Source organism: Amphibalanus amphitrite, unplaced genomic scaffold (genome assembly GCF_019059575.1).
Source record: "Amphibalanus amphitrite isolate SeventyFive unplaced genomic scaffold, NRLGWU_Aamphi_draft 000082F_arrow, whole genome shotgun sequence".
NCBI classification, from domain to species: domain Eukaryota; kingdom Metazoa; phylum Arthropoda; class Thecostraca; order Balanomorpha; family Balanidae; genus Amphibalanus; species Amphibalanus amphitrite.
Genome location: NW_024881578.1, coordinates 373905 through 398147, shown reverse-complemented (window position 1 = coordinate 398147; position 24243 = coordinate 373905). Strand labels below are relative to the sequence as shown.

The window sequence follows — 24243 nt, the reverse complement described above, 5'->3', positions numbered from 1 at the left end:
ACAGAACAGAGGTACAAAGCAGCGGTACAGAACAGCTGAGTACACACTACAGCGGTACAGGGCGTGTACAACGGACAGCGGTACAAGACAGCGGTACAACGGTACAGGACGGCGGTACAGCGATACAGGACGGCGGTACAGCGATACAGGACGGCGGTACAGCGATACAAGACAGCAGTACAGCGGTACAAGCCAGCGGTATACAGATACAGGACAGCTGAGCATAGCGGTACTGGGCGTGTAAACCGGCCAGCGGGACAGAATAATGGTACAGCGGTACAGAGTGTGCACAAGGAAAAGCTTTGCAGTAGTACAAAATGGATCTATGCATAACTGGAATAGGGTCGAGAACATGTACTTCTGAGATAGTGGTACAGAACCCGGTCTACAGCGGACTGCCATGTCATATTTGCGTCACAAAATCGTAAGACACAATGTACTGCGCACGGTTGAGCTGAAGCTCACATATACAAACAGATACATATACGAACATGCAGTGCCATGAAAAGGCGACGCAATATGCCGGCGGCGCTGCGCAATAACAAAGCGACGCAGTTCGTCTGTAAATCAGAACGCACACCGCAGCTGACGGCGGGCAGATAAAGGAAGATCAGTAGCCGTGCTGGGATAATCTGAAAAAGATTAGGCTTAAAATACAACACTGTATTAGCTGGGCAGCTATGGCAGCATACACTACGGCTTAACTAGCCATCTGAAACTCAGCGTAAGACATGTGATAAATGTGCTAAACGTGTCCTTGGTTAAATCACGATTATTCAGTCCCAGTCGGAATCGGTGTTCATCGCCCGCATCAACCCCTCCTCTCTCAGCCTACCACCCCCACCGCCACAGACTACCCTAATGGCCGTCCCTGCACCACAGACGGGCGACCGTGCCGCGGCGGCCGCACGCGCGGCCTACTCACGCCTGTGACTCTCGGACGTTTTTCAGGCCCTGGTTGACGTCGTCGGTGAACTCGCTCCACATGGTGATGCCCAGCTTGTGCTTCAGCTCCTGCGCCTCCTTAATCTTGGCCGACAGCGTCTCACGCATCAGCACAATGTCCTCCTCAATCTGTCAGCGGTGGGACCATCACATCAGAAACTCGTCCCACATTTTACACCAACATTACAAGAGCCAAATGAAAATGAAATCGATGAGAGGCAGTTTACCGAGCAACCGCATCAAACCGCATCAAACAAAATACTTGGTCAACCGCTACAAACCAAAACACCTCAATGTTTGTCCACTAAACAACTACCCCATCCATGTCCTCCCCCTCCCTTCACACCAACCGACTGGCGGCATTCACCCTGGCCAGGTCCTGCTTCCACTCCTCCCTCCAGACCCCCTCCTCGGGACGGCACTCACCCTGGCCAGGTCCTGCTTCCACTCCTCGCGCTGCCGCTCCTGCTCCTCCGGACTGAGGGCGGAGAACGCGTCCACGACTCCCGAGTCGGCCGAGGGCGAGGTGGCCGGCATCTCGGTGGCTGAGGGGACACGGGGAGGGGGATGTTAGTTGAAGGGAGGGAAACACTCACGGAGACCGATGGTCAGAGGAGACAGGGCCTGGCTCACCGCTGGCAGATTGGCGCTGCAGGTGTGTGTAGCCCAGCCAGTGGACGCGCGGAGAGTCCATAAACATCGTCCCAGTCACAATCCGCGAGCGAGGGCCACGCTCCGGTCGCCCCGATGGAGAGTCACACTACTAGGCTCGCCTCTGAGAGAGACAGGTCACACTTGGCGCAAAATTCCACAAGGGAGAATCAATCCCAGAGCATCTCCACGATAGAGGGCTGCACTGCGGTCACACCTCACTCGGCGCACCGCACAGCTCCGACGAAGACACCGCGCACTGCCCGGTGGCCAGCACCAGCCGTCCCTGTGTCTGAGAGGAGGGACAGACACACCACACCCAGCCCAGGACGGCGGCCGGTCCCGCGCGCCGCCGAGCAGTGCCGGGGCAGCGGACTGCTCGTGTCACCGTCCGCAGATCGGGATCGATAGGTAACACCTGTGCTGTGACCGTCCGCACCCGGGCAGAGCCGGTAATGTCTGGTGATGTTACTCAGGAGGTAACGGAGAGCACAACCAGACCAATGCCAATAATACGGCATCTAAATAGCCGATTTACTCCATTACATTTTAAATACGCCATTTGAATGGCAGTTTTACTCCATCATATTTCATCAAAGTTTGAACTAACACATCTATTACCATACCGTTTGGCGAAAAAGCGAATTGGTATTGAATCATATCTACATGCATACGTCCCTATCGAGTTATCCATGGCTGAATGAAGGACAACTTTCAAAATAAACAAAACACCAGACCGTGCTGACCCAGCTAATTTTTGCCCGAGAACCCGTGATGCATGGCTTAATATGTTCAGTTCTCTTACGCAATCAGCCGGAAATCGGGCGAAAAATGACACAGAACCACCACCAAAACACATGGAGAGACGCGCTAATAAGCAGCTCCCATTTCTGGCACCAATTTCTGCCGGGCCGCCCTCGGCAGAGCGCTAAACCGGGTACCAGCGACACAAACTCGGTCTGGGGAGTTTTATGTTGACGGACGGGAGTGCTGAGCCGACACAGCTGTGATGTATCCCCCAACCAGATCGAGAAAACGGACCGTGGCTCCAGTTTAGCGTAATTTGTGAAAGAAAAGAGTCCCGCTTGAATCACTTGTATAAATAAACGTGCACACTAGTGTTGGAAACTACTGACGGATCGTCAATGTTTACCGAATTGGTCCGAGTGATCAGCCGATGTGAAAAACGCTGATGAGTTGAGATTACCACCGTGAGATCGGTACCGATCTCGTTCACACCACACAAGACACGAGGGAACGCTGCAGTACCCACGGAAAACATCGCCAGTACAGGCTCTGCGACAGCCTGCCGTCCTGATGGGATCAGTTCTATCAATCGATACTGACGAGCTCAACAGGCAAGTGTACAGTGTGTCGCTGTTGACATCGACATAGCGGCCATCTCATTAAAGGGACACTCCCACCTTAACATTAGTTTTGAGTTGAGATAGCCAAATTGGTGGCCATGGCCTGCAAATACCGGTTTGGGCACTCACAACATCGAAAAATGCTTTAATTCGAAGATATGGAATTTCAAACTTGCAGTTTTCGGATTCTAAGGGGCTAATGCATTGGAATGCCCCCTTAGAATTTGTGACGTCAGCGGAGATCTAACGATTTTTAAATCTTAGACTAAAACCATCGTTAACACGTGGTGGTATACCACAGGGGAGCAATGCCGCTTCAACCCTATTGGCCGTAGTGTCTAACGGTGGCGGCCATATTGCGCAGACCAAGAAACGGCTGCCGCCTGTGTTGAGGAATAGGGAATTCGGGACCTTGATTTACGTTTGCGGCCGCCGCATCCGTTACGTTCAAGTTACGTAGATACGGAACGCGGCATCTTACGCAGAATTGAGTGGGGAACACGATCGTATCTTCAGAATTCTTCAACTTCACTCGCCGGACCTACATTTACCCCGGCCGAGGGGGTTGATTGAACCCACCTCGCTTATGCGCCGCAAATTAAACTAGAATTAAGCGGCAAATTGGTCGTTTGCGACAAAGGATAATGCAGAGTGACTGGAAGGAACCCACTGTAAAGGTCCCGGGTCAACCGGTGACCTCTGAGGTCAGGTCAAGTGATCTAAGGCGCGGGTTCAGTTTTTGGTAAATAACTTCGCCAAAAATGGCCGTAGAGCCGCGATTTTGGCATCATCGTGTTCAGCTAGCTCAGGCGCATCGAGTGATATACTTTTTGTTCGGGTCAGGTCAACTTAGGGTGTTGACCTCAGGTCAAGGTCAGGTCAGCATCCCCAGGTCACGAAGTTGGTCGAAAGAGGTCATGTCGCATATCATTCGATTCGGCAGGTCTTCCTGAGTCCATTGGTGGCTTTCCCGACTCGCTAGCTCAATTTGATCGGGAGTTATTGAAGAAAAAATTGTGACCCTTATGACGTCACAAATGACGTCACGCAAGGGCAACAATGCAAATATGAAGCATAGAACCTTGCAAGGAGTGCATGAAATCATGATTTTATATGCTTGAGATAGTTTCAGATCATTCTCGGCGCCAAAATAGCAATTTTCATATTTCCCCATTGCCTTATAAGGGCTTAACGTATTAGTTCCTTGTATCTGAGAATTTTTTAGGATTTCATCTTATTCTCCACTCAATTCTGCGTAAGATGCCGGGTTCCGTGTCCACATAGCTTGAACGTAACGGATGCAGCGACCGCAAACGTAAATCGAGGTCCCGAATTCCCCATTCCCCAACACAGGCGGCGGCCGCTTCCTGGTCTGCGCAACATGGCGGCACCGTTGGACACCATCTGGCGGCCGATGCGCATTCCACATTATAGAGTTCAGTGTGGTACAGGGTATATTGAGTGAAGGGTAGGACGAACTTTGGTAGGAATTTCCAGTATAACTACTAGAAAACCTACTATATGTGGTCGGGACTAGCAAAAAGTTAGTTCAAACTAGAATATGGTAGCGCTTACGGTTGGCAGTCGTGACGCGCACGTGACATTCATTTCTTAAATTTCTTAAATAACAGGTTTTAGGGGCCGATTAGTGGGCAGATACATTCAATTAGCTATTAATAATTGATAATGCAGACATTCAAGAATCTACATCATTCAATTATAGCCAAAAGCACGCGGCGCTCCCAGGATTCGAACTCACGACCCTCGGATCCATAGCCCGATACGCTACCGACTGCGCTACCGAGGACCGCGCGCCGACGATCGGAGAGGCGGATCGGGGGTGCTGGCGTGCATAGAAATCTTTACCCTGTACGCCGTAGAAGATCGGCTGGGTTTCGTGAAAAATGGTAGAGGAATTGTCGAAAGAAAATTCATCGATCTATCATTTGAGACTAAGAACCATTGATTCCTTCAAAGGTTGACCGAGATATCGCTCGCCGAAAACAGGCCATTTAACACGTAAACCCTATGGGCTGGTAGGAAATGTACGCCGTGGAGCAGCAGTGCTACCAACTAACTTCGGCGGGGGCCGGTGTGGTATACGCTGCTTTGCGCGCAACGTCTGCCGCACTTTAAAGCCTAAGCTACACTAGCATGAATTCCGACGTTTTTTCGGTTTCTGCGGGATTTCGGCTCGCGTCGTCAAGTTCGCCTCATAGCGAATGCATTGCGCAAGCTACACTGCCAGTCTGGCGTCCCGTGGAACGAAAACCCGCAAAAACCGACGAGTCGGAACCGAAAAAAAGTTCAGAGCTGTGAACTTTTTTTCGGTTTCTGCGGGATTTCGTTTTAGTGGCGGATGATTAGAAGTGATTGTTGCTAATAATATTGTGACGATGGAACAGTTTCAAATGTAAATAATGAAAATGGTGTAATGCATGATTAAATAAGACAAAATGTGTTTCAAAACTCATCATTCTACATCAAATATGATAATTGTAATTAAACTGACAAATGATTATGATCGAAAATCTTTTCTTGTTAGTTGCAAAATCTTTAAAACAATTATTTAATCATAATTTTGTTAAAACACGATAATATTTAACATGAATAATTAAATAAATTTATCACTTATCCATCACTATGCTATAAACAACACCGTCCACGCGGCGGCCGCCCGGAACGAAAAAACGCAGAAACCGTAAAAACGCGGAAACCGAAATCACGCAGAAACCGAAAAAACGCTGATAGTGTAGCCTGAGCTTAAGGCTGCCAAATTATTGCTTCCAAATAAAGTCGCTAGTAACAGGGGAGATCCCAAAAAGTAAACAAAAGTAAAAGCCTAATATCTTGAAAACCAGTGAATATTTTTCGGTGAAATTTGGTAGATATTCGTTTTCGCTCTTTCTGAACCAAGGGACATCACTTTCATGCCAATTCATTAACTTTTTTGAAGGTGGGAGGGTCCCTTTAATTTAGCTCGGTTACTGTAACAAACACCTGACTTATCCGCGCTTATGATCTAGTGCTGGTGGAATAATACCGTAACAAGATGCTTCACTTTTCAGTCACATCGCACATGTCCGTTGCATCATCACACTTATCATCTCCTTTGAGCCAACTATGAGCTGCAAAGTGCCGCGTGTGGAATGTCTGCCATCCCGCCCGCGGTTTGTTGAAACCGGATCCGGTCGTCCATACGGTCGCCGGCGCGGCGCCGGGCGGCCCGACGCTGACTCACATTACAGACGGTCCTGTTCAATCCGGTGAGAGGTAGCTTCGGATTGGGCGGGGAGGGCGGGGAGGGGCGTCTGGTGATCGTTCGCAGTATGATGAATTTAATTAAATTGCTGACGTCCGAAGCGGTAGATCTTCAGTTTCAAAGTCTAGATAATGCGACGTGGTATAACATATTGACATTGGGACACAAATAAGCCACTGTGCTAAAAACACTACAAGTTAACAGCTCATTACGATGTTCACTTACAGTAGTTACGATATATTACGGTAACTTTGTCTCACAAATTTGCATCACTAGCCGAGAAGTTTACATTCGGAGTGAGCAGCCGGCGTGACGAATAGATACCAGTCAGACCTAACACACTGCTCATTCTGCGCAATCCACCGCTGACTTGTCACCAGAGACTGCGTCGGGGGGACGGTTTAGGCTCCAAATGGCAAAAACTCCGCAAAGTGACATTTTCGCAGGAAAGGTTTTTCTACGATAGGTAACATATGACACAAAGTTTAACATTAGCTCGCTTTTACCGGCATCGTATTTCTCTGGTCGAGACGATTCAAATGAACTACAACTTGACATTGAAAAGTCATTTGAAAAATCTGACTCAAGGTCAAAGTCATAACCTGACCTGAAGAAATAATGTTGCATACCAATAATCCATATCGTCGAGCTGAACACGTTAAATGTGTTTTCACCACCCTAGTATGTCTCTTTCAAAAATATTGTAGAAAAAAACTGATATTTACCTTTCATGGCCTTAGATCAGTCCCACGCACAAGGGGGAAAAGCTCAAAAAATTGAGCGCTCAAAATATTGAGCGTGTGACGTCAGAGGCTCCCATAGGCGTAATGCTGAGGGCTCAAAAAATTGAGCCGTTTCAGGAACACGTTTTGCAAAAGCAACTCGCAACACCTAGGGAGAAATGGCAACACCCTAGGAGAACCACTAATGATGCAAAACAGATTAGGCTTTCATATTTTTCACTGCTCAAGCTCCAATGATTGGGGGAACACCAATTTATAGGTCGAAATCTTACGGCATACCAGGATGACTTAAAAACTGGCCAATATTTATGTCGAAATTAAAGTTATTTTTTGTCCATTCACGATTTTTACTATGGTTCTGTTGGAAAGAGCATTTTTCATACTACCCAAAATGATTGCGACTCAATTTCACATTACCCATATCGGAGAATATTTTTCATTTGGCGGCGCCGTTTGTTTATTTCGTCGCGACGTCTCCGGTCGCGTGGTTGTCGTCGTCCTTGTGTTGAAGGTAAGTTTTCATCGTTTTAGTTATACTTAGATGTTAAAAGGTACTTTCAAAAGTTTGAATATGCTGTGATTTTAAACTTGGAAACACGTAAACGTCAATCAATTCACGTTTTCCTCGATTTACGTGCAGATAAGTAACTGTCGACGAAAGTGGCGCCATCCGATATGATGTTTTGAAGGAAGGAGACACACCATATTTACGTGATTTTTTTGTTTTTTAGTGGTCTAAGTGCTTCAAAGAGGCTGTGGATGTTTTCTTCACACATTTTTACATTAGGTTTGATGAGGTAAAAGGTAGTTTCAGTCTTAACTTTCATATAATTGACATTAAAACATATGATTGTCCACTGTTATCAGTGATTGAGTACCTTGATATTTGGCATTTCTTATTAATCTGAATGTATTCTCTATCCATATGTCCTGATAGTAAGTGACAATACTCTGCCAATATGTTTCCACAGTTTTCACATTCATTTTCCAGTCCTTTACATAACATCACAATTTATAATCAACAAAACTCAACTCCTTCGTTACTTCACAACACTGACAGCATGACAGACTGACAGTCAACTATTGTGTGTGTGAATGCTGAAACAGGATAGCCACTTTGCTGACTGGCTCATATGAAATAAGATAAAAATGATCCTTTATATCATTTCCATCTGGAGGATCGGAGTCAACGGAAAAGGAAGGCCACTTTCAAGCCTCAAGGTCTAGGCCGCCAGACGCCAGTCGGCAGTCACCACCAAATTTATAATAGATTAATTCATCATTATACTTTGAGACCCTTAGGTCACTGAATCGGCATCACATTTTCAGTTTCAATATAGTAAAGGTTTTTATTTGTATGATGTGAAATATTTTCCCGAATCAGAATTTAATTATCCCTAGGTACCTGGTAGATGTTTCGGATTTAATGCTCATTGTTGGTGTGCAGTCAGGATTTTTTTGACAGGTCCAGATAGGGAATCCTGAGCAATTTTATAGTAAAGTGGTCTCCTTATAATCACCACACATTTTATCAAAATCATTTGCAGAATTCATTCAATGAAGAATTTTATCAATGTTGCACCCATTTCTTAGACGACCTAGGCTGCATCTTTTTTAGTTCCTGTTGTATGGCATATTTTCCATTTTGTTCCACTGCATAAAGAAAAAAAATCGTTTGAGATCACCAAACAGCTTTTCTTTTTCTGGCAGGTCTGCACAACCAAGCGGTCGCTGGCGAGGACGTCGGCCGTCCCTGTGGGTAAGGTCATCTGCTCAGCCTTTGTGGAGATCAGCAAGACGTCACCAAGATGAAGACTTCGCTGGAGCAGAAGCTGCTGACCCGTGTCCGATCGGGCAGGTCATGCTCGACGGCACGAGCCACAACTTGAACGACTCGGTGACATCAACAACATGGTGGAGCAGGTGAATGAGTTTGGCAACGTGTTGTGCGACTGCAAGAAGGGTTGTCTGCGTGTTCTGGCCGGCGGAGCGGCGACGCTGCGCAGTCTGTGCTGGCGGTGAGCAGCTGGCCGTGGTGACCGCGCGCGCCCACATGCGCCGACAACCTGTGCGGCTTCGACGGCCCCGGGACAGCCCGATGCCGCCCACTATGCGACGCCGACCGCGCACTGTCTGCACGGCCACATGGAGGTGTGCCCGCGCCTTTTGCCCGCACGCCGCTACCTCGCAGCTGGTCTGCAACCACGCCGTCGCCGCCTGTAGCCCGATAACAAAACGGCTGTCTGATAATGCCGCGTGTTCTTTGTGATGTGATAGGGTTGCTACTGCTGGTCTGAGACTCGATGTTTCCATTCGTCCTTTACATGTTAAGGATTTGATAATGATTAGCTTAGTCCGAGCTTAGGTCGTTTATATCATTTGTTATATGGCATATTTTGGATCAAAGCAGTACGACACTGCCTCCTGCTTTTGTGATGTATGCTGGCAAGACGCAGGTTCCGGTCGCAGGTCACCCGGTTCCAATGTGGTCGGGGTGGCATGCGATAATGTGATGTTGTTTTGCTCGTCTCTGTGTTCCACACTTGATGATGTTTATGAATCTAACCCACATTGTATAGTATTTTTGTTTGTTTGCAGCCGATGGCCTTGTAAGTTGTAACCGTGGCAATACAGTTTTTCCTGCTATAATTCTCCAATATTCAAGCGTGGGTGGATATCTTTCTGTATTCACGTATTCCCTTCTCCCAGTACAGTCACAGAATATCAATACAGTATTCATTTCAAGCCCTGTATAATTATTTGAGGTGTGCCGAATCCGAAAGGCGACCGGAAAAACTACTAGCGGAAAATGTGACATGATGCCATGGGTTTGTGAAAAGTTTGGGTACCACGTAGCATTCAACTTCCTGCATTTCTGTTTCAACTCAGTTTAACGTATTTCAACGAACATAACATCAAGAATGGCAGCCAGTACCGGCTTCACTTGTCACGGAGAACGCTCAAAAAATTGAGTGTAGATGCTGGCCGGCACTCAATTTTTTGAGCGCCAGCTGACTGTCGTCTGTCGTGGCGCTCAATTTATTGAGTATCGCGGTCCCGAGCGACAAGTGGCGCTCAAAAAGTTGAGCGTCTTTAGGGCTTTTTCTTTCCAAAAACACCGATATAAATTATCACGGCGAGTGTTCGAGAAGAAGCCTTGTTGCTCCCTCTTGCCATTGATACCTTATTTTGATACGATAGTTGCCGTAGTGTGACGCTAAAGGCATTGTAAAATACCATCGTTTCGCCTATTCCTTCATAATGGGGCCCGCTCAATTTTTTGAGCGCTCAATTTTTTGAGCTTTTCCCCCTTGTGCGTGGGACTGAGATAGCCTCAGGTGTCTAAGGTGGGGGTAGGTCAGATTACCAAACCCTTGTCATCGCACACAAGGCCATACAGCGCCGAGAACCAGAGGAACTGGCAGCCCTGTTCGTCACTAGCAAGGCCCTATATACCAGGTAGGGTCGTCCGGCGATTCTACCTGATCGTGACGTCAGCTCGTGACGTCATCTGGGGGCAAGTCTTGAAGTCCCGTTTAAGTCCTATGCAAATGGGCGATTTTCGAAGCGCTGTAGAACAAACTCTGCTAAAGCTAGCAAAAAACTAAGTGCATCATCGGAAAGCCGAGACATTTTTCTTCGAATTATCTAAGAAGCGTTTTTCACGAAACCCATTAGTTTTTCCAAAAATGCGTAAAAAAGCCCCCATGCCTCCGCAGCCTCCCTTCCGCCGGCCGCCACGCCGCCGCGGTAGTGTAGTGGTTAGGATGCTTGCGCCGTAATCCAAAGATCGTGCGTTCGAATCTAGGCGCGGGTCGTACTTAAATCGAAACTGCAAGCAGAATATGTGTTTTTTCTTGATAAATCACTTATATTACAGCTAACCGTTCATAAAACTATCGATAACAATTGACTGAAACCCAAAATATAGAATACATTCTAATAAAACAAATTCAAAAATGGCGGCCGTTGCGCCAGGCTCCGCCCCCGACTCCGCCCCTTCGTGTGACGTCATCTGTGCACTTGGACACACAGGGAGATAGGGGACGACATGGGCCTGGTCACTAGCAGCGCTATCCGCGAGAGACAATCTAGGCGAGACCACCTCCCAATCCACATTTTGAATGTGGATTGCTCTAAGCTCTTAAATGTATAATACGATACAATGTAACACATGCCTTTGATTGGTAGGTAATAGATATGCTTAACCTATGCATGATAATTCCCAAGTTACCCAGGATTGCCCGATCCATCAGATAGCAGGAGCCAGGCCTGGGCAAAAAAACTTTGCTTAGCAGGAGTCACAATAGACGCGTTTACATAGGGTTTGTTGCAAGCTTATATCTCCGTCCGTGATGTTGCAAAATATGCCAATGGTGCTGAACAATTTACAAAATGATCCCCTCTAAATATTTAAAGACCACTGCATCGAAATTATCGCCAAATTAACGAGCTAGAGCCTCGTCAAATATGCTATGTAAACCGGGTTAATTCTGTCAATACATCTAACAAAACATTTCAGTTAGGTAATATACTAAGACATTGTTAAATTGTTTTGTGGGAACAAATATTGCTAATGCATATCAATGCCCAGAAGCAGATCCAGCTCAGAGTTTTTTTGGGGGGGGGCAAACCATAACAATTTATTGATGCTTTCCATGCCTCATCCATAGGCGTTATGTTAAAATTATGCCATTTGGGAGGGGCCAATGTTCATTTTGCCCCCCCCCCCTGGATCCACCACTGAATGTAATATTGCGAAAAAATATCCTTGAAATCTTCTGAAGACTTTATCTTGACATTTACCAACCAATAATTGTTTGACAGAAAAATGTCATACCTATACAGATTTGTCCTGGAATCTCGGTAGAACTGTTAAATGTCAAGTAAATACCTAACCGAGCTAGGTATTGCACTCAGTGTGGCCAAATTGGTGATGTTGCGGGGAAAGTCACCCCCAATGAAAAGTATAATGACATCCTCAGAAATTTTAAAATTACATCATCACAACGTTTTTGTTGTGAAAGCATACCTAGTATAGGAATAAAGACTACAAATATTCCAATGTATGATTCGCACCGTCATACTCGTACTGTCGCGCTTGCTATGTTTTTTTTTTACATCTTTGATGACAATGTTTGATTTTTTTCACTTTCCACCAGAGCTTGTCGTCAGGTATAGTTTTTCCACATAACTTGTAAAAACTGCACCTAAAATGACACTGCAGACGAGTTTTTTTTTTTAATAGTGACATCCTCATACGACTTTTTTTACATCCTCCCCCTAACGCTAAACCAATTTGGCCGCACTGATTGCACTTGGGAGCAACTAAAACCATTTTGATTTCCTAAAACACTTACCTGTAGTAGACATCTTTTTGCGCGTTCACTCAAGGGCCTGTTGCAAATACAATGACCTGCTTTACAACCCCTCTGTAACTCTTTTTAGACAAGTTCACCGAATTCCAATGAGAAAACACCGGCTACCGATATCAATATGTGCGTTTATGTCAGTTCACGCAAGAGCGCAAGCTCCTCTGTGTTGACGTGTGACTCGCGCGGCCACTCTTGCGGCTCTCTTTTTTTTTTTTTTTTTAGTGGCCCTAACTTCACTTAATATACCCTGGCCCTAACTACTGCGCCACAAGTCTGTTCAGGAAAATTGTGTTCCATAGCAGGACCCACATCATGAACTTCAGATGAAACATCGGTTGCATAGCAACTTGGGATGGAAATGGCAGCTTTTCGATCATTTTAGAGTTCAGTCAGTGTTTTCAATATACTCTGGTTTTGCGCTAGAAAAAGAAAGGTGTTATGCAACTTGCAATTGGTTATGTACGCAATGTTTTCGAGCATGCTTAACTGCAGACTAGGCACGGTCATAGATACAGACTAGGCTGATTCGCAAGGCATTTTTCATTTTGTAGTCGCGACTTAACGACCTTTGATGTTCTGCTGTAAGTCAATCTGGCGCAGTAAATTTCGATGTCGCTTGCCAAGCTTTTATTATTTGTATAGATGATAAGATAGATAATGACGTAGAGAAACGCTCTCATAATTCCAAACAAAATTCATTGAAATTTTATAGTTTATGAGTGAAGTAACGTAAAACTTATTGACATTTCTATTCACAGAATCAAGTTATTCAAAACAAGAAAGATTAATGATTTGTGATTGCAAAACTTTCAAAAAAGCTTTGGTCTTGTTTTTAAAAGTAAAAGTCTAATGACGTCGGTCAGATGAACTTTCTGCCTGATGCGCTCAAATTGAAATAATATGTAATACACAGGCAATAGGCATACACACACAGGCGATTTATATGTTTAGATGCAAGGCCCTATATAGAAGGTATGCTCATTAGGCCGAAGCAGCGATTTCCGTGACGTCACAGGTACGAAGGGTCGGACGGCTGTAATGCAATCCTATGGAAAATGACCCAACTTTAGGGCTCTCCCACATAGCTGCCAACCTCGACACCAAGGTAAAAGTTATATCACATAAAAGCTCAAATCAAGACGAACAAGAAACCTATCTGACGTTTTTACGTATTACTAACGGCTTAGACTCTATTCAAGTATATTCAGAGCTCTGCATTACCTCACTTTTTCTGCCGTCAATGCCACTACAAATGTCTAGTCGGCGCACGTGCGCTTGTCGAGCGGGGACCACCAGTCGGGCGATTCAGAGCTGCCGCCCAATCAGAACGCCGCAATGCCGTGACGTCATTGGTCGCACACGACACGTTACGGAGATAGGGATGAGACAGCCCTGGTTTAGATGCAAGTCTCTGAAGTTTTTTATTTTATAAAGGATTTTAATTAATGGTTAATTCAGATACGAGGTACCCTAGTTGAAATTTGAAATAGTTGGGTGATTTAAGAGGCCAGGCTAATATTGTATATTTAAAGTGGTGCTGCTCTTTGCTCACTTACCGTAAACCGGGGTGACTTTGTATCACTTTTGACCAGTTAGGTACAATATTTTGTATATCACTTGAGATTTCACTCTGGAAACTGTTTCATCATACCAATTGGACAATTCTCTATCTAACTGAGTACAATAAATGTCTTGAAATTTATCATAAATATTTTAATTTTTTACCAAAAAACTGATCATTCTCACCCAGAGGTCGGGGTGACTATGATCACTACATTAAAATCACCTTATGTGTGCCTTAGGAGCCCTCAGAAGGGGCTTGTGTGATAAACTTACATGTTTTGAATAAAATCAAAGGGTTTGCTTGACAAAAACTCACACATTTTACAGTAAAACTATGAATCATTGAGGTATTAAAATGAAGTTGCATGCTCCGGGTCTAAACTCACATTACAGAGCTATAAGCAGCAAAATTAGCTACTTTAGCCTCTGACTTCAAGATTAAGTAACAGTCACAGATGTCCGAAGCCACAGGCTACCTGTTCTACATCACACTTTGTCTGCTGGTGGCTGTGGGACCACTTGCCACACTGCTCATGCCCCTCCCAGTTGATTGTCTTTTTCACTTCCCATTGACGCTCCAATTACCACTGAGATAGAGCAGCTCAATGCTCATCCTCCATCATCAGTATCTAAGCCTTTCCTTTCCCAGGTGAAAAAATCTTACAAGATCTTACAAGAATCTTCTCGATCTTGCAAGATCTTATATGATTCTGAGGACAGTCTTGCAAGACCTAGGGAATCTTGTACAAGACCGTCCCAATCTTGCAAGAGTCTTGTAAGAATGCGGTGGTTTCCTTGCAAGAATCTTTCTTGCAAGATTCTGGCAAGTCTGTTGGTTACTTGTAATGTTTTTTAACAGCTCTCTGATCAGTCATGACCATTAATAAGCCTCATACTGAAGTATGAGGAGTACCTTGGGAGAAATGCCTCGCCCCGGTGCGTTGATAAGTTGGACTGGACATTTGTTCTCAATCTGCAACCTACCGGGATTTATTCACCTAGTCCTCAGGACGTCACATGTCATTATTAGAACTGGCGGGACATCAACATTCGAATGTTGTTGTCAACATTGTCCCGATATATAGGGAATTACGAATTGTGAATTGATCCCTATAAAACAATCGATTCACTTCATAACTCCCAAATCCCTTCGTAACATTCTCAGCTTAATTTGACGCATTACTGTACTGTATTATTCGGGGACTTGTGCATTTGTGCGCAGTGGTGATCTTTTAGAGACTGTACCGACTGGAATTTAGCGACCACTGTCCGTTTTAGAGACCGTACGGTCGGCGGCGGGCGTCCCCTTCCGATCCTCGCCTGGGGCGGAGGCCGGAGACGCCGGAGAGGGGAGCGCGCGTCGCGCGCGCCCCCCTCCGCCGCATTCCATCCGTCCCATTCACTGCCCGCTCGCGATGTGCGGACGGCCGACGGGGGTGTCGAGTGTGTGCCGTGCGGTGTTCGTGTCGTCTGCCGTCTCCTCTTCTGACCTGAAGGTAAGGTTCTGCCATGTTGTATTGCTGTGTAACAAAAATAAAATTGTTCTCAATATTTGCAGCATTACAGAAAAAAACAGCGCCGAAACGTTCCCTCAAAAATGGCTGATCGCCTGTCATTCTTTTGCATGCCACAAAGGGAATAGTGCTGACGGTAACAACTGGGCCCAGGGATGGTAGATACGTGAGGATGATAGCTATGATATGCTGAATTATCTTTAATCGAAAATGAGCCCCATCAATTATAGTTTTTGACTGATAGGTACTGGCTCACCTTTTCACATCTGGCTTTGGATATTACCTGATTATATAAATGACATTTCATTTCAGCATTCGAGAATCTCGGCTCACCAATAATATGCGATGCAAGGCTCGACGGGCGACATCCTCGCTCAAGATGTGTACGAGTATAGCTGGATGCAGACGGAACGGCGGCCTCGACAATGGTGACATGACGTGACGTCAACGGTGTGATGATGTGATGTGACTGTGACGTGTGGATGACTCGAAAAGTAAAGGGCTGTTGATGTGCTCTCAGCTATACATTTTTTATGCAAATACATATTGATTTTGACGTTTACACTGGCATATTATCCATTTCACTTTGTGGATTTCGTACACATGGGTCTCGACATTAATACAATCGAAACAGTATCTTAGGGCAGCGATGTGTCTGGAAGTCTTGCACAAGGCTTGCAAGTCTTCGATAAGACTTCCAAGTCTTGCTGAAGATTTGTCAGAGTCTTAGCAAGCCTTGTAGAAGGTTTGCCAGAGTCTGGTACAAAACTTGTTGAAGTCTTGTACAATACTCTTGCAACAGTCTGGTAAGACTCTAGCAAAAGCTTTGTACAAGACATGCAAGAGTCTTGTACAAGACTCCTGCAAGATTCTTATACAGTACAGGTAAGAGTCTTACAAGACTCTTGCAAGAGCTTTGTGCAAGACATGCAAGAATCTTGTACCAGACCAGCAAGATTCTTTATAAGAATCTTGCATAAGATGTGCAAGATTCTTGTAAAAGAGTTGCAAGAATCTTGCACCAGACTTCCAAGATTCTTGCACAAGATTTATAAGAATCTTGTATAAGATGTGCAAGATTCTTGTAAAAGATTTGCAAGAATCTTGCACCAGACTTGCAAGATTCTTGCACAAGATTTTATAAGGATCTTGTATAAGATGTGCAAGATTCTTGTAAAAGATTTACAAGAATCTTGTACCAGACCTGCAAGATTCTTGCACAAGATTTATAAGAATCTTGTATAAGATGTGCAAGATTCTTGTAAAAGATTTACAAGAATCTTGTACAAGACATGCAAGATTCATACACAATATCTTACAAGAAAGTGGGCCAATTTCTTGCAAGATTGTCTTGCATAATAATACATGACAATCTTGTAAGATTTTTTCACCTGGGTTCTCTTTCTTTATCTGGGTCTTTCTCATCTTTACCATTATTTTTGCTGGAGATGCTAGCGAATTTATACTTCATGCTAATGACAACAAAAAAACAAGCTGTGACATGAACATGATTATTCTAACTGGGACCCAAAGTGTCTGCTATAATGCTTCATTGCTTTATTTAACCATTGGCATAGAAAATACAGTTCACAGCAGCTAAATGCTCATTTGAGGCCCGAAATTGGTCTATGATCAAAGTCACCCCGGGTATCATTGTCACCCCGGTTTACGGTACCTACCTATAGGTTCGGGCTAATCCAATTCAAAATGATTAAATTAATACCTTGCTTATGGGCAACTTCAAAAAGATATTAATATTTATATACACTGGATATTAATAGAAATTAGGTACTTATTGTAGCTAAGCACGAATGTCACCATTATATTTTGTACTGTCAATGTTGATGAACTTAGCAGTTAGCAGATCTTATACGTTGTGCTCAGTTTTGTGGAAACTTAAAATGCTGCATTTTTTATTGTGTTCAAGTTGGACACATTAACATTAGTGTTTCAGTAACAATGAGTGATGAAAAATACTCAAGTTATTACAATGCTGCTTTGAATTCATCTTCACATTTACCCAACACTGCACAATTTGATCACAGATCAGCTGTCTCATGAATTGTAAGACTTAAATACGGCCTGCAGTGGTCTATGGGTTTAAAATCATTTAACATTAAACAAAGACTTTTTTGCTTTGATAATTTGAAACATCTTAAGTCAGAAACCCACACCTCAAAACTGTTATTGATAATGGATGTCTATCTTGCTCTAACAAAGCCTGTGATTGTACAGCTGCCTACTTGTCTCACCATACAGCCTGAGCCTGTCCTGTTGCTCACTTGATAGAGCATTGGAATCCCCATACTGAGAGAATGGGTTTGAATGGCTCCAGCGCTCGATATTTGACAAGATGGCCACTGAGTTGGTCTGGGGTTGGTGGGAGCATCCGCAGCCAATTGAAGTCATTCGAGTCATTCCAGCTGGACAGGCCATGTCCAGCTTTGAGTGGCATGTCAAACTCTCGCAGCAAAATTATCCATTTCCCCATAGCTGTGCAATCGTACAGTAGAGGTTGGGGTCTTTGCATTTGCAACAAGCTCTGCTTAGCAAAGGCTTCAGCTCTTTCAATCTGTCCAATGCCCATTCAAACATTTGAGCTTGAATTTAAAAATGATGGCTGTTGCATTAGGGCTGGTGCACTGGCACTCTTTGAAAAAGGTAAATGCCTTTTGCCTTGCCTTGGGGCCCTTTATCCCAGATAATGGATCATTGAACTTAATATTTTCCCAAATCCAGTGCAGTTGCACCCTTTAACTCATTATCCACCAAGGATCATGTTAATGAATTCATTTACTAGACCATCCCGGTAATTTTGTGCATGAGCAATGTCATTTTCCTTTTCAGGTCACAGGTGTAGTTAAAATTCAGATGGCCCCCTTATGTCGGGAGCAGGGCAGTCATCTCCTGATTCAATATGTCTAATGGCCTCAGCAATCACAGCATCCATGACTCTCGACACTTTCAAAACATTGACGTGCACAGGCCTGCTGGTCAAGACAATGTCATGGACAAGATTAACAGCCACATTCAGGAGCTGAGCAGATGGTAAGTGCTCTTTATACAAGTTTTTAGCGCATCATTTTTACGTGTACTTGACTGGTTGTGTATGTCGGTGTCATATGTAGGTGCTCAACCCACACATCCAGGGCATTTGTTCAAATCTAAGGTCTAGGTAACTTGACCGAATGTATAAGTGTAACGAGCCCATCAAAGCCGGACATGGTCCGAGGCTCCGACCCTCTCAGCGGATTTCAACAGGCTGCGGTAGGTCCACAAACCGCAGAATATCCCATCATTAGTCTCATGTATCGAGCGCTGAGGCGTGTCAAACCCGGGCTCCATCAACGCTGCGTTGAGAGCGTCGTGCCCGCAGTGCGCCGGGGATGCGATACTGGGATGCGTGACGGACACCGCGGATACGGTCTGTCCCTCAAATCACCTGTCATAGCCGGTGTCATCTGGTGTCAGGAATCGGACACGTATTCTCGATCAACTGTCACCTGGCTGTCCAGTGACGTTAGACCAGTGACTGTCGAATAGCGGCCATATCCCGGCCAAACTGTTAGACTGTCACCGAGCTGCCTTGTCAGGCCGATGACTGTCAGATACCGGCGCCAGTTCCTGCGAACCTCGCTCATCCCGAGCACTGGGCACTGGACAGTGGGTGAGGGGTGAGGACCGTCCACGTCCGCAAGGAACTCGCGTGCTCAACTCGCTGTGGGTACTGGGTATGCTCCATTTGATATACTCCTCCCCCATCCCCCTCCCCGAATGTATATGTAGGTATATTGCGGGGGATCCTCCGAGCCGTACCGCATTATTGAGATGTCGTGGGTAATATGAACGGCACTGTTTTTATTCGGCACTCACTGCGTTGAACGGAATTTGATGTGTCAAATATCCCGGTGCGGGGGTAGTGCTGACTGCTGAGTCTTTGGAATGCCTCTCCTGTCGAGATAGTACTGTCTCGCGTGTCTCCTGGTCCTTGTCCCGTCGCCGCTTCACATGCAGCTGATAGTGGCGAGCCGGCCCGCCGGGCTGTGCCCAGCCGGCCCCCGTACCTCGTGACACCGACACGGCTCCACCGCACGGAGGTCATTGGTCTGTCCGGTCCACTAGAGCTGCTGCTTATCGGACGGGACGAGACACGTCCGTCGAACATACGGTGCTGGCTGGGTCATTTGGCTGGGACAGTGTCATAGTTCACCAGCTACTAACTGATACATTCATCAGGCTCAGTTGAGTAGGCACGTGTTTTGCAGACCGCGCTGCGTTGGCTTATTATCGCGTGGAGCGCGCTGCGGACCGGCCTTGCGGTAGCTCTGTCCAACCGTGCCCCGTTTATCGGACACCGGAGCGGCGGCGGCGCGCGGTCGCCAGGCCACCAGTCCACCGCAGCCGGCCGGCCGCCACGAGCGCCGCAGTCGCTGTCTGTGAGTGGTCGCGCGACGGTCGCCCCCTGTGGCTCGGTGAGCGGCGCTCGTGCAGCGGGTGTGTCGGCGGGCGGAGTTTGAGGGACGGCCCTTCCGCTGTTACGGAGTCCGTGGCGGCACGGAGGTTTATCGTGAACGGCAGAGCGAGGCCATGTTGAACACCGCCTGGGAGGTGGTCTCCAGCCTTTGGGGACCGAACGCCGGGTGAGTCGACAGACAGAGCGACTGCTGAGTCGGTCAGTGAAGCTGAGAACTGCTGACGATCCCGCCCACCCTGTCTCAGGCCGACGTTTATTCGCCGTTTGATTCGTAATCCGCCGAGTGTGGTATGGTAGTTGCCTGGCGTTGGGCTCCCATTCACGAGTTTCCGCAGGACCTACTCACACTCAGATGCTGACTCTGACTCCATCGCCCACCAGGACTCGAACTGGACTCTCGTCTTGTACTCGGCTCCGGTACCGAGCGGAAGCTCCAGCTAACGTTACACTCACTCCGCTCCATAACACTATGCAACAAAAAATGAAAAATTTTCTGTTCCTGGAAAGCGACCGAATTTTTCTTATTCATTGGGTCCTATTATAACCGAAATGGGCATTAGTTTTGATCTGAAAATGCTTTTCCGGTTTTCAGAGACGATTTTCGATTTTTGGCCCCGAAATTCGGTTTTTGGCCCACGGTGTCCGATGTAATTGAGTAATCGACTCGCGGTAACTTTCATCGCCTTTCCTATGCCACAAGCTTTCGAATGATATCTGGTTTTGCATATTTGCGTGCAAAAATAACGTCATAAATCTATGTTAAAGTAAGAAAATGTTGAAATTTTGTAAAAATTTGACATTTTCTTCGATTTCATTTCAAAATAGAGGAAAAACTGAAGGCCCCATCCAAATTATGAGCCCAGTTCCTTGAAGAGCATTCAATTTCCGTTCGGAAGGTACCTTTTTAGTGCATTTTATCGGATTCCTGTGGGGTCCAGATTGAGTTAACCTAAACACATATCCTAAGTCATATCACATAGCATTAACCTGATAACGTATGTTAACGCCATAGGATCAACGAGGGGTCAACTGAGGTCATTTTGTTGACCCCTTGTGACCTCGGGTCACACGCAGGAACTTACTTTTGAGCAGTCCTGTCGCTCAGAATCTTGATCTGTTGGGGGCCCGTTTTTCAAGTGACTCAATCTGGACGCCACAGTAAACCGATAAAATGCACTAAAATAGTACCTTCCGAACGGAAATTGAATGCTCTTCAAGGAACTGGGCTCAGAATTTGGATAGGGCCTTTAGTTTTTTCTCTATTTTGAAATGAAATCGAAAAAAATGTCAAATTTTTACAAAATTTCAATATTTTCTTACTTTAACATAGATTTATGACGTTATCTTTACACGCAAATATGCAAAACCGGATATCATTCGAAAGCTTGTGGCATAGGAAGGGCGATGAAAGTTACCGCGAGTCGATTACTCAATTACACCGGACACAGTGGGCCAAAAACCGAATTTCGGGGCCAAAAATCGAAAATCGTCTCTGAAAACCGGAAAAGCATTTTCAGATCAAAACAAATGCCCATTTTGGTTATAATGGGACCCAATGAGTCCAAAAAAATCGGTCGTTACTCAGGAACAAAATGACTGTTGCATAGTGTATAATCACCCTTTGGGCTGCGGCAGATGAGAGTGTGCCACTGACTGGGGACAACCTGTCTCGGAATTGAACCGGATGCTTTCGTGCAACCTTCCCTGGCTTCTGTTTCCTTTCTCCGTCCTCACATCCGTTATCCAGCCTCTCGACCGCGGCTTTGTAGCTGCGATTCTGAATGCCGCTCTTGAACTATGAACCCCAGATAACTGTTGCCATAATCAGCGAACCTTTCTTATGATGCTTGAGGGCATAACTATCATATATTTATGTATAAAACGATGTACACCTAAGATGTGTTTGATGACGTGTTTATTATTTTTTGTTTGTTCTGTCAATTAGTAGGAATGTATGAAGCTGTACAGGCATGGCGAACCTGGTATGGTTATCGAATATCGATAGTCCTCTAGTATTTACTTACGTAACGGGTCTGGACGATGACATTTTTCTATCAGAAGTTTCGGTGGATCTGCTCTTGGTTCTACCGTTATTCAGGCCAGGCCATTAGCAGTCGCTGATCCTGCTGATAAGACTAGCCCATGTCCCTTCAATTTTTTCTACATTGTTTTAGTTTCTTTATATAGCTAAAGAAATGATCAGCAACTATTTAAGCCCATGTGTAGTAAATGTTGATAAAATGCTCTAGCCAATGGTCTCGTCTTACTAATCTGCTCTTACCTACGACACCACTCTTATACACGAATTTCCTAATGGCAATTAGAGCACTCGACTTTCAAACCGGCATGTGCTGGTCTTCGTCTAGCAGGCTGGGGTCAGGATATAATTTCTCCTCGGCCCCTGCCATGTCATCTCAAGTTTCTCGTAACTAGCTATCTTGTTCACAGCGTGTCCATCTGATTCGCGTGCGGATCGTCTCCAGGCGGAAACACCGCGTGTGCATATCACTTGTGGCCGAGGTCAGACGGTGGTAAGCGGAGCGTATCAAGTGTCTCCGGGCCGCATTTTTGTAGGCGCACGGCGTTAAAACGTCCGATGCTAGTCTCCGAATCCATGCTAAGGAGCTATCTTCAAAGTTTTGCTAAGAGAGTGCTTACTTTACGGACGCTTGAACGTCCCCAGGCCTCGCCGGGCACAGGAAGTAATACAAAAGGCTCAGACAGTTCCAGGCTTATCCGAATTAACAGCACCGCAACTATGGCAGACGCTCCTGACATCCTCTGACCATGAGTCGCTGTGGTTGCTCGGCGGTAACCCCTCTGATACCTGGCAGGGTGTGTCCGATCTGACCCGTGCCGAAGTTCCCGTAGGTCGGCATGGCTATTGATGTTTGGCAGTGTTTCCGCTTTTGACTCCGCGTCCCGGGCTGTTCGGTATGGCGGTCAGTGTGTGACTGCTTGGTGTACCGCTCCCCGTCGGGTCGGTATGGCGAGTGTGACCGGGGCAGGGTGTGACTGTGCCCGTTACCTACTGTGTACTGAGCCCACGCCCCGCTCCCCGGCAGGTCAGTATGGCGGGCCATCTTCCTGGGCCAGCTGCTGTCCGTACTAAACATGTGCACCGGAGTCACCAGTCAGCTCCTCACCGAAGAGTACAATGTCAGCATACCCACAGGTACGGGTCGGTACTGGCGAGTGCATATCATACCCCTCCCCCACCCACATGCGCCCAAACTCCGACGAACCGGTCTTGAAATCGCTTTTTTCCCTTTATTGTGCGAAACAGCCCTGACGCTGGTGCTGTGTCGAGATGTCTCCTCCCTGTATGAACGGCACAGCCCAGACGTTTGTGTTAGTCCCCTGTTCAAATCTCCCCTCTCTGTTCCTTACAGCCCACACGACTGCGCTGTTTTACCCGCTGCTTAAACCTCCCCTCGCCTTCTAGCCCAGACGTTCGCCAACTACGTTCTGCTCTGCCTGCTGTTTACCACGTGGCTGGCGCTGCGCTCCGGCGACGAGGGTATCGCGGTGGTGCTGCGCCGGCGCGGCTGGAAGTACGTCATCCTGGCTGCGTTCGACGTGGAGGCCAACTACCTGGTGGTGAAGGCCTACAACTACACTACCCTCACCAGCATCACGGTGAGCTTTCGCACAGTCGGAAACGACCCTTCAGTGGGGGCCGGGGCTGTGAGCTGTGCCGGATGATAGCTGGACGGCAAACAAAAATGTGATTTTTTGTTTTGTTCAGCGTTGTATAAAAGCGATTCGCATGCCTAACAAGAAATCTTTTGTTCTGATCTCACAAAAAGATATTTGGATATTTCGTATTTGCATTATTTCGTATTTGCAATATTCTTGCAAGATGAGATGTTTTGCACTGTGCAGAGTGTAAGGATATGATCAGCACAATGTCGTTGCTAGCCATGCCGTCATTTCCTAGAGCGCAAACCAGTAACCACGCCTCGACTCCTCTGAGGCACTGACCGCGTCCGCCCCTTCGCGCAGCTGCTGGACTGTTTCGCCATCCCCACGGTGCTGGCCATGTCGTGGATCTTCCTGAAGGTGCGGTACAAGCTGCTACACATCATCGGCGTCAGCATCTGCCTGGTGGGCGTCGGCTGTCTGGTGTGGGCCGACATTGAGGAAGGCCGCGGCTCGGTCGGAGGTGAGAGACCCTGTCTGGGCTGTCTGGTGTGGGCCGACATTGAGGAGGGCCGCGGCTCAGTCGGAGGTGAGAGACGCTGTCTGGTCTGTCTGGGCTCTCTGCTGTGTCTGGGCTGTCTGGCCTTGTCTATGTGTGCTGGCTGGTGTGGGCTGTCTGGTCTGGATTCTATACTAGAACACTCATG

General features: G+C 46.4%; 2 protein-coding genes across 15 annotated transcripts in view; one reads left to right on the top strand and one right to left on the bottom strand.

Annotated features, from left to right (window-relative positions):
* The window catches only part of LOC122379645 (tumor protein D52-like), a 30158-nt gene extending 17626 nt beyond the window's left edge, over positions 1-12532 (bottom strand). For 4 of the 9 annotated variants that reach the window (XM_043361997.1, XM_043361998.1, XM_043362000.1 and 1 more), the window contains exons 1-3: positions 1579-1660; positions 1372-1490; positions 926-1074 (exon numbers count right to left, since the gene is read on the bottom strand). In XM_043361997.1, the coding sequence (XP_043217932.1) occupies positions 926-1074; positions 1372-1490; positions 1579-1645 (335 nt within the window). In that variant the 5' untranslated portion in view covers positions 1646-1660. Of the gene's footprint in view, positions 1-925; positions 1075-1371; positions 1491-1578; positions 1661-12328 lie in introns of those variants that run through there. The other 5 variants (XM_043362001.1, XM_043362003.1, XM_043362005.1 and 2 more) reach the window with 4 other exon arrangements.
* A 743-nt stretch (positions 12533-13275) lies between these two features.
* The window catches only part of LOC122379644 (solute carrier family 35 member F2-like), a 25825-nt gene continuing 14857 nt past the window's right edge, over positions 13276-24243 (top strand). Inside the window, exons 1-5 of one of the 6 annotated variants that reach the window (XM_043361995.1) lie at positions 13276-13296; positions 18268-18468; positions 22960-23069; positions 23340-23533; positions 23900-24059. In XM_043361995.1, the coding sequence (XP_043217930.1) occupies positions 18338-18468; positions 22960-23069; positions 23340-23533; positions 23900-24059 (595 nt within the window). In that variant the 5' untranslated portion in view covers positions 13276-13296; positions 18268-18337. Of the gene's footprint in view, positions 13297-13712; positions 13809-14556; positions 14682-18267; positions 18469-19790; positions 20061-22959; positions 23070-23339; positions 23534-23899; positions 24060-24243 lie in introns of those variants that run through there. The other 5 variants (XM_043361996.1, XM_043361994.1, XM_043361992.1 and 2 more) reach the window with 5 other exon arrangements.